A 16,477-nucleotide genomic window follows, 5' to 3' on the forward strand; every position below is an offset into this window, starting at 1 on the left:
GATTCTTGAGTTTATGGGAAGATTATCTTTAGATAGATTGGTGTTTCTTGGGTAATGCCAGAATCTGTGAAAAAGTTGGTGTTCAGCTGGAAGAGCGGAGCTAGGAGAAGAAGGCACAAGGCTTGGAATATTACTCCTCTTGCTTTAATGATGGGTATTTAGAAAGAGAGAAATGCATGCCTAGGCAATGGAAAGGACCCACTTGAACACCTTTGTCTATTGAATTAGATAGAAACCAGTTTTCTTGGATAAAGGGAAAGCACAAAAAAAAACTATAGGAAAACACAAAGTGTGAAGAAAAATTCATTCCATATACATCATCGACAAACAAATTAATAAAATGTATAGGTAAAACTTCTACTAGCTGTGTGTATGATGCTAACACAGTAATGAGAAGCAAACTCTAGTGAGCGCCTATGTTGGTCAGCATACTTCTTCATGCGCCGCTGAGCAGGCTGTCCTGTGCCTTTGAAATCATTTCAAGTCTGTCCCTTGCAACCTTGTATGCTGCTGGACATTTCCCTTGGTTCTTTGAAACATCTAATGGAGTCATGGGCTGCCGGCCCAAAACAATCTCATTTCTGCTGCTGATGACTTGTGCAGATTGTAACGAAACTGTGCAGTGTCAAGCAACTCCACCCAATTCCTCAGGCTCGCCGTCATATAATGCCTCAAATAAGTGATTAATCCTTTTCATCTATTTGTGGGTGATTCGCAGTAGAGAACTTTAAGTCTGTCCCCATCATATTGATAAAGTTATCCAAAACCTGCCTGTGAACCGAGTATCTCTGTCACTTACAATATCAGCCGGAACACCAAAGTAATTAACCACATTTTATAGAACAATTCAGCAGTAACTTCCGACGAACACAAATTAGGTGCATCAATAAAAACTGAGTACTTCGAAAACCTGTCTACTACTACCATAATTGATGTCTTACCCTCAACCTTAGGAAACCCTGAAATAAAATCCATGATTACCGACAACCATGGCCGTTCTGGAATAGGCAAAGGCTGCAACAAACCTGCCTCCTTCTTACGTTCAATCTTGTCCACTTGAAAAACATGGCATGTCTTCACGTATACCTCTATATCGTTTTCCATTTTAGGCCAAAAATAAATCCGGGACAGTAGGGCCAACATACTCTCAACTCCTGTATGGCCAGCCCAAGTAGTGTCATGCACCTCTTTCATCAAGTCTCTACGCAGTCCACCACCATTCGGTACCACAATCCTCCCCCGGTACCAAATGGTGGTGGACTGTGTAAAGACTTGATGAAAGAGGTGCATGACACTACTTAGGCTGGTCATACAGGAGTTGAGAGGATGTTGGCACTACTGTCCCGAGTTTATTTCTGGCCTAAAATGGAAGACAATATAGAGGCATACGTAAAGACTTGTCATGTGTGTCAAGTGGACAAGATTGAACATAAGAAGGAGGCAGGATTGTTGCAGCCTTTGTGTATTCCAGAACGGTCATGGATGTCGGTAAGCATGGATTTAATTTTAGGGGTTCCTAAGGTTGAGGGTAAGGCATCAATTATGGTGGTACTTGGTAGTAGACAAGTTCTCGAAGTACTCAGTTTTTATTGTTGCACCTAATTGGTGTTCGTCGGAAGTTGCTGCTGAATTGTTCTATAAAAATGTGGTGAAGTACTTTGGGTTCCAGCTGATATTGTGAGTGACAGAGATACTCGGTTCACAGGCAGTTTTGGACAGCCTTGTTCATTATGATGGGGACCGACTTGAAGTTCTCTACTGTGAATCACCCACAAACAGATGGAAAGGATTTATCAATTATTGGAGAAATATTTGAGGCATTATGTGATGGCGAACCAGAGGAATTGGGTGGAGTTGCTTGACACTGTGCAGTTCTTTTACAATTTGCACAAGTCATTAGCAACAGAAACGAGTTCGTTTGAGATTGTTTTAGGTAGACAGCCCATGACTGCATTAGATGTTGCCAAAATGAAGAACCAAGGGAAATGTCCAGCAGCTACGGGGCTGCAAGGGACAGACCTAAAATGATTTCAGAGGCACAAAACAGCCCGCGCATGAAGTATGTTGACCAACATAGGTGCTCTCTAGAGGTTAATGTGGGTGACTAGGTATTGCTGAAACTCACGCCCCATATCGGGAAGCAAATTGTGAGTAAGATTCAGCATAGGGGATTGATCCTAAGTACGACGGCGTATTTGAAGTGGTACAACAAGTGGGTGAGGTTGCTTACAAATTGAAGCTGAAAGGTTAAAGATTCATCCCACTTCCATGTGAGTTTCTTGAAACCTTACTTTGCAGATGATGGTGATCCGAATAGAAACGGATCGAAGAGGGCTCCTCCTTCTATTCCGACATAGTTTGATGCTGAGATAGAAGAGATCCTTGATCACCAGGTTGTTGGCCCAAGTAAGAAGAATACCAAGACTGAATTTTTGGTACAATGGAAAGGCAAGAGTGAGGCAGATGTTGTTTGGGAGAAGGCGAAGGACTTATGGCAATTTGATGACCGAATCAATGACTCTCAAAACAGTCTCAATGAGGGCATCGAGTTCAAGGGGTGGAGGTGGTTTTTTAGACCCTCAGTCTAGCTAAGCAACACCGGTAGAGGCATGGGCACATGGCAAGGACTTGTGCATTGGACTTGGCATGGGCATGGGGAAACAATGCAGTTGTGCGGCTAAGTGTTAAAGTGCAGCATTGTGTTCAAGATGCTTGAGTATTGGCAAGGTAGCTTGGATGTGCAAAGGCAAAGACAGACGTATGGCACCTTTGGGGGCATACGTGCAAACATTGGCATCGACAAGGCAAGGCAGTTTGTTGGCTTGACAAGGCAATGCTGTGGGGACTTGATGATGGCAAGACAAAGCTGGACAAGTGTTGGCACGAGTTGGCAAAAATGAAGAAATAAAACTAAGGCAGGCAGCAGGCAGAATTATTCCAAGTGTGGATAGATGCAATTTCAGCTAAGGCAAATGATTGGCATGAGTGAGGCACATGGGCATAGGCATTTGAATTCGAAATGTATTATGACTATTAGAATATGACTGTTGTAAATTAGTCGAGTTCAGATAAGATTTTTGTTAAGGCATATGCCAAGCACATGGGCAGTTGTAACTGTTTGTAACTGCCTTGGCTAGAGATTTTAAATGGGAGCAGAAATTCGACTAAGGATTCAGAGAGTGTTCTGTGCCTTAGTGAATTAGTGAAGCTTCTTCCTTTGTTGAATATTGAAATTAATTAAGGTTGGGATTCGTTCCTGTACGTTTTGTGTGTGTGTCAAATCACTACGCTGCCTAAAAGAAAGAAACAGTCTATACTTAGACAGATTCGTGTTGTATTGTGAGGCTGAAGTTTGTGAGTGTTGCAGACTGCCTAGCAGTGGTGTTGAGAAAGAAAATCACCCCTCTATATAATCGCAAAACACTAACTTATTTTTAACAAGAAAATAAAAACACAAACCTTCTGTTACCAGATATAGTTAGCAAATAACAAGGGGGGATAAGGGTAGAGGGGGGGGCCCATTATCCACCGAGTTTAGAAGGCTGTGATTGGTCCAAAGGGCGGGTCATAGACGGATTTCTCGGTTATCAAAAAAAAATAACAAGGGGGGATAAAAGCAAAGGAAAGACATTGGGATGTAAATACAGAAATGCAAAGGGTGATAAAAGGCAAAGGAAAAGACATTGGGATGTAAATACACAGACAGAAATGCAAAGGGTCCAAAACAGGAAGAACAAGGACATAGGTGGGGGTATTACCTCAACCCTGTATTTACCAGGGAGAACATTTGAGAAGAAAAATTCATTACTCTCATTTGCCAAACCAATTGTCTTCTTATCGTCTTTATTTCTCCCATCCAGGCGCAGAAGAGTCAAAGAAAGTGAAGAACCACATTTCTCCTTACAAACAACAGAGCCATGTATACTTACTTGTGCCTTCAAAAAAAAGAAAAGGAGTGATTAACGAACATTTCATCTGAATTCAGATGGACTGACTTTACTACCATATCCACAACTTAGTTAATTACTTTGACACGACATGAAAAAAATGGCATATCTTCAAAGCAGTCCTTAGTTTGAATTCTAATAACATAACTCAAATACCTGATAGAATTTGACATCCAATATCGGACTCCTGACTGAAACATCAATATGAGAAGGAGAAAATAGAAGCTCTTTAGCGTTCTCAAGTTTTGCTGGGATTGCAGATAAGCGATAATCACCAGGAGGAACCTGTAGCAAGTTGAGATAAAACATTAAAGTGTTTCAAACAGAAAATATTGACAAAGTTTTTAAGTTCCATTACATCTGAGGATGATGATAGAAAAATTCACTCTACACAAAGCTACAAGTTCCTCCTTTGTTCTTCATTTTACCAGCTAGACCCATCACATCTTCCCCATTTTAAACATCAGTTTTTACAGCTGGTGAACAAAAACCCACTAACAGAACTTCAAAAAAAATTGAATATCTGCTGGCCCCAACACATCTCGTTCCCTATCTCTTTTTTTTAGATGACAAGGGAAACCCGCAGCCGCTACCATTTGGGTGCGCACAGGGTAAAAACCCCGCTCCTATGCAATAGCTCGCAAACCACATAGGAGAGGTAACCCGCACCAGGCAAGCCTGGTGCGACGAGCTCGACCCAGAAGGCAAACCCCTTGCTTTAACTGGCAAGGGGTTTCGAACTTGAGACCTCCAACATGGAAGTCCCAAGATCAAACCACTGGGAAGTAACAGTATAAACAACAAAACCTACAATAATCAATCATCAAATTTTCTCATCACTTCTGCGGCCAAAGACGTAAGGGGTCCTGCTTGTTGACAATCTGGTCATTCTAAGGAACTTTTGAAAAATTTATCAACATTCCTCTTGAAAAAAAAAGTTTCTCTGACCACGATCTTTTTGTTATCTTTTAACTATCTTCTAATAAGAAATTGGTGGTTGGCAGGCAAACTAAAGCAAGCTAAGTCCATTATTTAAGAGGAGAAGGGTAGAGGAGCGGATCTCACTCCCGAATTTGGAGGGTTGCGGTTGGCCAAAAGGGCTGGCTCCTTAAGATTTCTCGGTCACCAAACATAATATAGAATTGGTGATTGGCAGTACTTTCATGTAATTAGTAAGAATTAAAAAAAATGATGTTAGATGATAGACCATAATTGGAAAAACAATGCCTTCTATACAAAAATACAAAGTTAAGCAATGAAGTTGAAAATTGTCCTCTTTCACCTAAAAGCTTAAGCCCAAGATACTAGATATGGAGAACCTAAAGTCTCATCCTTCCCATAAAAAAATTAGCAATGGTGAATGCAAAAATCTTGTCTCAACCTTCTCTAACACAAAAATTGTTCCCCACGTGCCAAAAGATACTTTTCACACACACAGACAAACAGAGACATGGTTAAGCAACTCTCTTATTTTAATAAAGCAGAATATAGACTAGATTTGAGGCAAAATTAGAAGATTCGGCTATTTCCTTCAAGTTAATTATCCTATTACTCATCGGTTACTGACCAGTGGTTCTTCTAGATCACTACTGATCAAATTAACTTCTGAAGACAGCATGCTGAGCTCCCTCCAACAACACCCCACCGCCCCAAATAAAGAAATGTTGTGTCTTAATAAATAAGCACCAATAAATTATGGATTTCTTGTTGTGCATCCTCCCATCCCCTCCTGGGAGTCTGGAAAAGTATGTTATAGATGCACCCTACAGATCATGCTTTCCCGTAACGGGGCTACTGTGTTAGATACATGCCATTATACTTTTGATTATCCAATTTCACCTATGTAGCACCCTATAACAGTGATGGAAAGTATTCAAGAAGCAGAAAAAAGTAAAAATAATATTCACTCTGCCATACCTCAAAGCAAAAATGGCCACTCTCATCAGTAAGTTTCACTTGAGGTTTGACGTTTTGCGGGCCATGAGTCAGAGCTACCTGCGTGCACATAACCATTTGCAAGAGGATAATGGAAATATCAAAAGAAACTGCAAATATTATTTAAGTTCTGACCATTAAACTAGACAATTAACAACTTGGGGTAGGTGTATGATACTGACTTGTAAGGAAGTAAAAAACTAGTATCAAGCCATTAAAACATACCAACCAAACTCATTTGACATAAAAATTATCAGTGCATAATTGCTAACAGTAACTTCCACAAAGTGAACTAACCACTCGTAAAGCAAAAGGTTATATTACACAGAAATGTCCAACCAGCATAACAAACTAATTTCAGATTTGAACTATGTCTCATGTGCAAAACACCAACAGCCTAAGAAAGTTGCAAATTTGATAGAAAAACAGAAGAGGAACATGATACCTTGGCTTTGAATTCGGAATTAACTGTTTGTGCAACACCACATACATCATATGATGCAGCTTTGATGTCAGAGATAGAAGCCATATTAGGCAATACCTATACAATCATTAGTATGGTGGAGGTGGAACCACCAAAAAAAGGGGGCAGTTAGTAACAATTTGGAATAAATGACTATATAACAAACTATCTGCACTAAAAGGAGATAGATCTTGCAAATCATCATTATAAATTTCTTAAACGATGCAGTTATAAGCTTACCAAAAAGTCAATGAGCCTGTCAAATCTGTAGTGCACTTTCTTTGCTTCTATTGTGTATCGTTTAGACGTTACCTGGAGATGCTTTGCGAGTCAATCAAATGCAAAAAATAAAAATGGGCTATGAAGCATGCACATTAGAGAAGAACAAACGTGAGATTTCTATTGAGGGTGAAGCAACTATCCTTACAATGAAATCAAGGCCCCTGAGTTGATCAATAACTATTGCTTCTCCCTTTTTCTTTGTTATTGAACCAACATTTCTCTACTTGGTCCTTTTGGACTTTCAGGCTTAAACTTGCCTTGACTTCTACTGTTAATTTTTTTGTGACAGCTACATGTGGCTGTGGGGGTTCTTTATTTCGTATTGGGGCATCACCTGAGTCAGCAAGTCATCTATATAGAGTGGCGTCCATAACTTTCAGCAACTTGATATTTTTTATCAACATTTCAGCAACCTAAGTTTTCTGAGTGTAAAATCAGATACTTCCCGTTGTAACCCCTTAATCAATCCTATTTGGCCTTAATTACTAGTAATGTCATCATTTCTGTTACTTCGAGGTGGAACTTTTTACAGGAGCCAATTAGCACCTTCAGGCAAAATTACTGCAACCTATGTCATCTATGAAATCCGAACAGATGATTGTACCATCTTTACAGTGAATCATGGCAAACGATGTGATAATAGAGGCAAGTCAATGTCAGAGAGCTGAAAGAGAAAATGGCTCACATATATTCCATGAGGCATCTGCTATACTTTTCATATACAGGGAGTGAACTTAATATGGCCATTATGGAGTAGGTTGCAAGAACACATCATTGAATGTTTAACTTTTTAAAAATATAAATTATCACTTAACAGTAAAGTTAATTAGTTTAATTGCAATAAAATCTTTTTCAAATAAATCGAATGAAAATAAAAAGATTACTTCAAAAGCAAGAAAACATATTAAAAGTTTGCAAGAAGTGAAAATTGCAGACAGAAATATACACGAGGAAAATATTTGAACATCCCCAAGGTTTTAGAATATTGTGCCCCCTACTCTAACCCAGAAAAATCATTCTTTTCATATATTCTAGCAAAATCCACTATTTGGAAAACCCTGCATCTTACACCATTTCAGTCAACTCAATCAAGCATTTGAGGTCCTTAAAAAAAAAATCCAAGCATTTGAGGAAGTGAAAGGCAACAACAACATCATAACCAACGTAATCCCAAAGTGGGTCAATGAGGAAGTGAAAGGCAAGGTATTGAACACAAAGAAATGATGATACTAATTCATAACCACACCGGGTAGCAGACAGAGCTTAAAGGCACAATCAGATATTCTTACTTTTAGCAAATAGACAACCACAGAAAAGACTGATGCTAAAGACACTCTGGTAGTATTTAAAACAAATTGTCAATTCTTCAATGTACAAAACTTTGAAGCTATAACGAGGCTGCAAATAGAATTACCTGGTCAAGCTTGTAATATCCTTCTTTATCAGTGATAGATTTTTTTTGTCCATCAACTAAAATTTCAACACCCTCAATTCCGTTACCATCTCCATCAACCACACGACCCCCAACAGAAAATCCAGTGACCTATGAAAAAATAAAATGCAACAGCTTTTTGACACATTCTTTTACTTAAGGAATTACAGGGAGAACCTGATGTATCAATGATTCTAAAGGACAAATACTCGGAACATGTGATAATGCATAGAACTTGATACAACCTATTTGTCAAGCAGAAAGAGTACAGTTACTGAATAAAGCATCCATCCTCAACAGAAAAAACAATCAAGGAGAAGATTAGAGAAGCGTACATTATGGCACTAGAAGAAGAAAATATGCACCATCCGGGTATAATAAACTAGCTTGGAGTGTAAAGAACACATAAATATAGCTTGGTCCATTAACATTGGGTGTCAAAAATGGAGGTGAAAAGCTCTCTGCGTGCTCTTTTGTGCAGTAACCAACAATTTACTAAAGTAATTTCATTTTTCATTGGCTGATCATACTTTCTATAGAAAATGGCTGATTAACAACTCAAATAATATTTCTTACATAAACATGTAGCTTTTTGATGAAGAAATACGTAGCTTTCTTGAAATGAAAGAGAAATGAAAAGATTGATGTTCAAAGCAAACAACTGCTCACCACAAAAATACTTTTCATTGTCATAGAATCTTTCTAACTTTCAAAAAAAATCCTCTACCTAAATGGATGTGTGAGATTATATAGTGCACAATGAATAATTTATCCAAGTGATTAAGAGAATTTGAGTTTTTGAAATGGCAGTTGCAATTGAAAGATTTAAACATAAGCAGTCAAATAGGTTCTAATACCTTGTTATTAAGACATCCAACAAAAATAGCAGCAAACTGAAGTTTTTACATACTTCTCAGCAGATACTTAGCCAAAAGGACAATTTTTAATTCCCACAAAATACAATAGAGGCCCATTTAAACCTTGGTAAGAAGGAAACAACATGCAATACCATACCTGAAACTTTTCCGGCACTATTACATGGTCATGCTGAACCGATATCGACATTGAAGAAGGTGAAACATCAAAAATTGTGTTTTCACCCTTGTAGAAGGGTATAAGCTTGTAAGCCCCTGCAGTTAGTTCAACAGATCAATCCTTATAACCGAGAAGAGGGGGTAAAGGTTATGATAAATGGTATCTCTCCCAATTAGAAAAGGTAGATACTCATACCAAAACACACTTAAAATGTTGAACAAACCATCTAGTACTCAAACAGCAATAAATATTTTTGATTTTTTAGTTTTTCTTTATCAGTTTCTTCTTTTAGTTGACCAATCGGCATGAAAAAATAATAGTGACGGAGCATTCTGAACTTTGTTTTCCGGCAGCAATCATTGTTAATATCCTACTGAAAGAAATGCAGTGTTAACTGGCTGCGCAACACTCTTGAATGACCTCGCCAAACCCACAGCAGGCGTCCACTCCACCATAAGTCTTTTTGCGAACTGTGTGAAGGAATATGAAAAACCAGAAAAGGAGGACAACCAATCATCTCTTGCATGAACAGAATGAGTGAAGATCTTAAGGGGAAAGGGCGACAGCTCAAAATGTCAAATAAAATGGAGAAACTAGTGACAAAGTAGAACCTATAAACAACCCAGCTTTACCTAAATCCTTGACATTTTAATTCTTGTGAATCAAAGGGGATATGATCGAAGGTACCGGAAGTGTGAGTATAGAGAGCCCTCTTTGGAAAACTTTTAGAAAGGAGATCATATGCATCCAACCAAGGGAAGTCCTTCAACCTGGTTGCTTGAATCTTTTACCTCAACACTGCTTCAGAATTAGCAACATCTTTTACAGCAACTTGTAGCATTCCCAGACCCCAGTCACTTACCTCTAGGATAGATTCATCTATAGCCAGATGTAGATAGAAGAAAGGTGAAATTGACAGGCTATACTTGAGGGAAATTGGGCTGAGAAAGGTATCTCAATAGCGAGTATAAATTGGAAAGCCTAGTACAGACGGTCTTTAATTAAACTTATTTCTGTGGATGAAAATGGCCACTCTTTTTCAGGTTATGCATGGTTCAAGAGAGATCTCAATGATATGGTGAGAGAGAGAATTAGTAAAGTTGACCACAGAAACATTGTGCATGTTGTTATTAATAATACTCTCTTCTTTTTTTTTTTTGAGAAGGTAACAACTTGTATTCTATTTCCACAAAAACAGAAACCTGCCACAACAAGTTACAGGTTTCCTAATTACAATTGAGGAGGAGTATCTAGAAGATCTTCAACCCTTTTAACAAAAATTTACAATGATCCTAAGACATCCATACTTGATTCTAGATCTTCCCTATACTCCTGTTTACACCAAAAATGAAACAAAACTAAGCACTTCATTTTCATCTTCTGGATATTGTTGCTCTTGTTTTGATGGCACCTGAGGTTTCTTTCTGTCCAAGCAGCCCACCAGATGCAAGCTGGTATAATTTTCCACCTATCCTTATGGTCTGACAGGTGAAAAATTCTTCAGCATTAAGGGTATGCTGGCTACCTCCAAAAAGGGATAATTACAGATTTCCTATCAAATCTATAATCTGGTCTATATCATCTATACAAAGCTGTTTACACCAAAAAAGTAGAGATACTATACAATTCCATTTAACTTTGTGGATGGAATTGGATCTATCTTCAAAACATCTTCCATTTCTTTCTTTCCAGACTGACCACCATACACATTATGGAATTAGCTTCCACCATCTCTTTTGACTCTTACTGCCTCCCCTCCTAATCCAGCAGCTCAACAAATCTGATGTATGTTCTGGCATTGTCCAGTTCATGCTTGTGATGTTGAGAAACAAGTTCCAAATTTGAGCAGTAAACTTAGTAAACTTACAATGCAGGAAGAGATGGTTATTTGTTTCCCCTGTCAAGTTGCACAAAAAACACCTAGGAACCAGTTGTCTGCCTTTCTTTTGTAGAACTTCTTTTGTTAAACATGCTCTCTTTATCACTAACCAGGTGAAACACTTTACTTTTGTAGGAATGTCACTCTTCCAAAAGTAGTTCCAATTATATTTTGGGGCCCCTGTCATCCCCATTAGTCCTCTTTTGTAGGCATTGTTGACTGAGAAGACTCCATCCTTGCTATGTTTCCACAGGATCTTGTATGTTGCTGTTATAGTTATAATCATTCCAGCTAGTTTTTCCAGTAGCACTGCCACCTCTCCATCTCCCAGTCATTAAGTAGTCTTCTTAAAGATATGTCCCATCCCTGTTCTGTCCAACAATCACTCACTCTAGCATCAGGGTTCTCACAGATTAGAAACAAATCTGGAAAAAGTTCTCTAAGAGAGGTTTGGTCTATCCAACCATCTTTCCAAAATTTAGTTTTGTTTCCATTACCCACCTTAATATACACATTTCCTTCCATTTGTGGCCATAGGTTCCTGATTGTCCTCCATACCCCCACCCCATATGGTTCAGAGGTGATTTTTGTACACCAGGAATTTAGTTCTCCATATTTTGCTACTATAACCTCCTTCCAGAGAGCTGCATCTTCCTCAGTGTATCTCCATAGCCATTTCATCAAAAGGCTTTCATTTTGCAGCCTCAAATTTCTGATCCCTAAACCCCCTCTTTCTTTGCTAAGAAGAACATTCTTCCAGTTGACGAAGTTATAACCCTTTCCCTCCTTTTTGCTTTTCCATAGGAAGTTCCTTCTAAGCTTGTCTAGTTTTTTCACCACCTTTGCTGGGATTGGAAACAAGGACATCACCTAGGTTGGTAAAGAGTCCAAAACAGAGTTTATGAGGATCAATCTACCCCCTAGGCATAGGTATTGCGCCTTCCATCTAGCAAGTTTCTTCTCCGTTTTCACCAGAATACCATTCCATATCTCCATTGTTTTGTGTTTGCTACCCAGGGGCATGCCCAGGTATATGGTAGGCAAATGCTCCACTTTGCATCCCAATATATTTGCTAGTTGCTGGATCTGAGGGACCTCATTTACCGGAAAGAGACTACTTTTTCCCCAGTTTACTTTCAACCCTGAAACTGCTTCAAACAAAACCAAAATCACTCTGATGTAGCTAAGCTAATCTGTTCTGCTGTAGGTTCACAAAAGATGATAGTGTCATCCGCATAGAGCAGATGACACACTTCTTTTTCTTCCCCCACTCTATCTCCAACCTGAAAGCCTCTAATCCATCTGTTTTGTGTTGCAATCCTCATCATACTATCAAAGCCTTCCATTGCCAAAATGAATAAGAAAGGGGAACGAGGATCACCCTGTCTCAGCCCTCTTTCTGATTCGAAAAAGCCCATGGGTTCCCCATTCACAAGGACAGAAAACTTGACTGTTTTTATACACACCTCAATCCACTTTATCCATTTACTGCCAAATCCCATTTGTCTGAGAGTATTCAGAAGGAAAGACCAATTCACGTGGTCATAGGCTTTCTGAATATCCAATTTGCACATTAGACCAGGGGCTCCTCCTTTCATTCTTGAGTCGATGCATGCACTAGCAATGAGTGTTGCATCCATGATTTGCCTCCCCTTTACAAAAGCCATTTGATGTTTGTTGATCAATTTCGACACCACCTTTTTTAGCCTTTCAACCAACAATGATCTTGTAGACTCCCCCCATGTTATTAATAATACTCTAATTCTTTAAATCTAGTCATATCCTAGAGGCCGGGAAAAAAAGTCCTAGAGGCACTATGCCCCAAGCCTTTTGTGGACTCCAACATGGTTCACATTGAACTTTGCTCAGGAACATTTGCTCGACTAGTAATCTAGAGGAGAATGAAATATTCTATAACTGCAATAGTGAGGGTGTGGGGAATGCCTTAATGATAAAGATACATCATGAATCACTCTATAAGAAGGCAAATGCAATGATGAACTTGTTCCTTTGAAATTGCTCCACTTCTTCCATTGTCATAGCTGAAATTCAACAAAAAATTCTTTTTTGGGGAATAATACAAATTCTTCGAATTTCAAACTTGGTGACATTGTCTCCTATTATATTGAAAAACCTCCCTATTTCTACTCTCTCTTGTCAAAATGGTAGTAGTGGGATGCATTAGCTGCTCTCAGATCGAGTGTCAGGAACAACTGTTACAACAGATTTATTAGCAAATCATTGCACTTATGGCTCAAGCCGCATCCTCATAGTAAAATTCCCAAATAGCCATAGCTACAATTCAAGAATCTCCTCTCTCAATAAAAATTTAGGCATACTCACTTCAATCTGTAAAAGAGTTGCCTTATAAGAGACTTAACCAAACAGGTAATTAAGTGCAACTTTCTTACTCTCTCATTTGAAATTTAAATTGGGTGAACTGTGACATAGCTTAGAGGTCTGAGTCCTGCGCCATGTGAACTAAGTCTAATATTTAAGTGGAGATGGGTAGAGGGGTGGGTCCATAGTCCCCCGAGATTCAAAGGTTGTGGTTAGATAATCCAAAATGTGCTTAAAACCCAGTTTGACCGGCTTACAAGCTTTACCCAATCACCCTCTAAAATATCTGACAAAGTTAAATGATATGTTTTAACTTATTGATGCAATAACAAGAAATACTTTTAATCTCTTATTAGATCTTCGCATGTCTTATTTTTATATGATTTTCAAGAATACAAACCTATGCACTAAAAACTTGCAAATATTTATATAACGCTTACATATAGCCAAATCAGAAGAATTACACCAGCAAAAATAAAAGTTTTACCACAAGGAATGGATTTCAACGAGAAGATTCCATTAGCATCTGTCACATTGTGGCAAAGTGCTTCTCCCAATCCTAGATCACCAGGTGAATTTTTGGAGCCCTTAGGGCAATCAACCTTTGTGACATCATCTGAGTATAAATAGATATGAACTCCCAATATGGGATTTCCCTGCAATACAGCTTATTAGAAAACATCAAAAGAATCTCAACATACTATTATTTGGAACAAGAGAAGCCATGTCGGAGAGTCACTAATCATATTCTAATCCTTCTCATGGAAATGAGGTGTTGATTTCATAATTGCTTGGTATCACAAAAAGGGAATAGGGAAACAAATAAGTCAATTGTTCGCTAATTCATGTCAATAACAGATATATGTTTGTTGTCTTTGCTTCATAGTTTGTGCACTTTCATTTGAATAAGAATGAATAGGAAAACAGTCACCATAGTAAAACGATTAGATAACAGAAGGCAACATCAAAAGAATAAAACTAACATCCAAAAGAAAAGAAAATCCTATATCTATTTGCCCTTACATGTATAGGTATATCACATTGATGCAGCACCAGAAAGGGAAACCAGCATATCAAGAACGCTGTAATCATCATTTCTTCCCTTTACATGTAAGAACCTTCTATCCATCTTAATCAATTGTCTGAATAGTCGTCTTAAGAAAACGAAGTTTATCTTAGATTAACAGAACTTATTCCGCAAGATTACTAGGTTTTCAGGTTCTTGGTCTCCATAAGATAGGTTAGCTACTAGGAAATTAGGGCTACTTCAACTATCTAAAATTATTTTTGCATTGTTTAACAAGAAGGTAATGAGAGGTATAATTCCAAGCAAGCTTAAAAGTTTATTTTAAATCCTAAGTTGCATGTATTAAAGAACAGGCTGGAGATATCTATCTCAGGCAAAATTAACTATCTTTTAATATATTTCTCCACTGCACTAGTATGTGCAAGTAAACATTTCCTTCTGCTAAAATGAAACCGGTGCAAGGAAGTAACTTTTCATTTCCTTTACTTCTCTTTACAACATCACTCATTTTTTCTTTGAAATGGTAAGTATTTCTCTTTACCACATTACTTAGGAACCACTATCCACATAACTTGCTTGAAAAGAATAGGACTATTTTATATTAATTTTGCATTATGATACCAAGGTAGCCATACAACATTGTCTCATAAAGAAGTTGAGATTTCACCTCTCATAACTCACTAGAGGAAGAAACAACCTTGGCTATTAAGATCTCCACCTCCTTCCCGCATTTTCATCACTTTCAACTATGTGAGAGAACACATGAGTAGGTACAAATTTTTTCGATCATAATATTCGAAATACCTCTAGTCAGGTTTAGCAATGATCATGTCTTGAATTGTGTGTAAATATACTCCAAAGTGAAATGACTATGAAATACAGAATATGCATAATTAAAAGGTCTCCTTGAACTATCAATTTCTTAGAAGAAATACATGCAAATTGTAACAAGTCACAGCAGCAACTGTAATATAAAACTTAAAACAGAAACACATATAAAGTCATTACTAGAGAAACTCACCTGAGCAACCACAGATCCACGAATATCATAACCAGGTACAAAGAAGAAGTCCTCCAATATTCTATTTTCGAAACCCAAATCAATCTGAAATGAGAACCAACATGGTAGATTCAAGTAATTATTCAATCAGTGGTACTTATTCCAAATGGATGTACAGTAATTTAGGAAGTAGACATGGTAAACAAAGTCGATGAGATTACACGGAAAGAAAAAATGGTAATCAAAAAGAGCATGAGGGACTCAAAACGCACCTCGGCCGATCCTCTAACTTGAACATTCAAGTCATGACGTGATGCACGTAATTTGTACTTCCCTGATGAAGTTCAATTGGTACATTCAGATTTGTAACAGAATAATTGCATGTTAAGCACACACAGAAACAATCTATTCATAAACTAAATGTCATTGTGAGAAATATATGAGAAGAATATTATTGAATTGTTGTGTTGTTAACATTATTACATTGAGACCCTATTTATAGACCCTAGAATACAATCCTTTACCAAGTAGGATACTATTTAGTATTTCTATTTCTATTACTATTCCTATTCAAATAGGATTGTATAAACCTATTCCTATTCTAATAGGATTGTATAAACATATTCCTATTTTAATAGGATTGTATAAACCTATTCTTATTCTAACACTCCCCCTCAAGCTAGTGCATACAATTCATGTACCTAGCTTGTTACAAATGTAATTAACACGAGGACTGATGAGGGGCTTGGTGAGATATCTGCAAGTTGATCACTCGACTTCACAAAATTGACAATCAATCTCAATGTGCTTGGTCTTCTCATGAAATATTGAATTTGATACATAAAGCCGATAAAACACTGAGTGATAAAATTACAGTGTTGGAACTTCCCAAGCCAAGCTTGCAAGGACTGTTTCAGACCATAGAGTGACTTACGTAATCAACATACAAGGCTACTAAACTCCCCCTGAGCAACAAAATTAGGTGGTTGCTCTATATAGACTTCTTCACAATGCAGCGGGCGTTGTAAGTGCTCAAAATCTAGTATAAAGTATATGGATCATGTTGAAATCAATAGACGAGTCGATATCAAACAAGTCACCGAAAAACTGGCCAGAACATGCTCATATGTCGGAGTA

The 16,477-nt window shown here is 37.9% G+C and overlaps 1 protein-coding gene across 1 annotated transcript in view; it reads right to left on the minus strand.

The window, feature by feature from the left end:
- LOC125872044 (uncharacterized) overlaps positions 1-16,477 on the minus strand; it is a 40,015-nt gene that overhangs the window by 8,771 nt on the left and 14,767 nt on the right. The window contains exons 7-16 of the mRNA XM_049552704.1: positions 15,613-15,674; positions 15,362-15,445; positions 13,801-13,969; positions 9,074-9,189; positions 8,042-8,170; positions 6,586-6,657; positions 6,328-6,423; positions 5,865-5,942; positions 4,104-4,232; positions 3,759-3,935 (exon numbers count right to left, since the gene is read on the minus strand). Coding sequence (XP_049408661.1) covers positions 3,759-3,935; positions 4,104-4,232; positions 5,865-5,942; positions 6,328-6,423; positions 6,586-6,657; positions 8,042-8,170; positions 9,074-9,189; positions 13,801-13,969; positions 15,362-15,445; positions 15,613-15,674 — 1,112 coding nt within the window. The remainder of the gene's footprint in view (positions 1-3,758; positions 3,936-4,103; positions 4,233-5,864; positions 5,943-6,327; positions 6,424-6,585; positions 6,658-8,041; positions 8,171-9,073; positions 9,190-13,800; positions 13,970-15,361; positions 15,446-15,612; positions 15,675-16,477) is intronic.

The sequence above is a fragment of the Solanum stenotomum genome, chromosome 8 (assembly GCF_019186545.1).
Source record: "Solanum stenotomum isolate F172 chromosome 8, ASM1918654v1, whole genome shotgun sequence".
NCBI classification, from domain to species: Eukaryota; Viridiplantae; Streptophyta; class Magnoliopsida; order Solanales; family Solanaceae; genus Solanum; species Solanum stenotomum.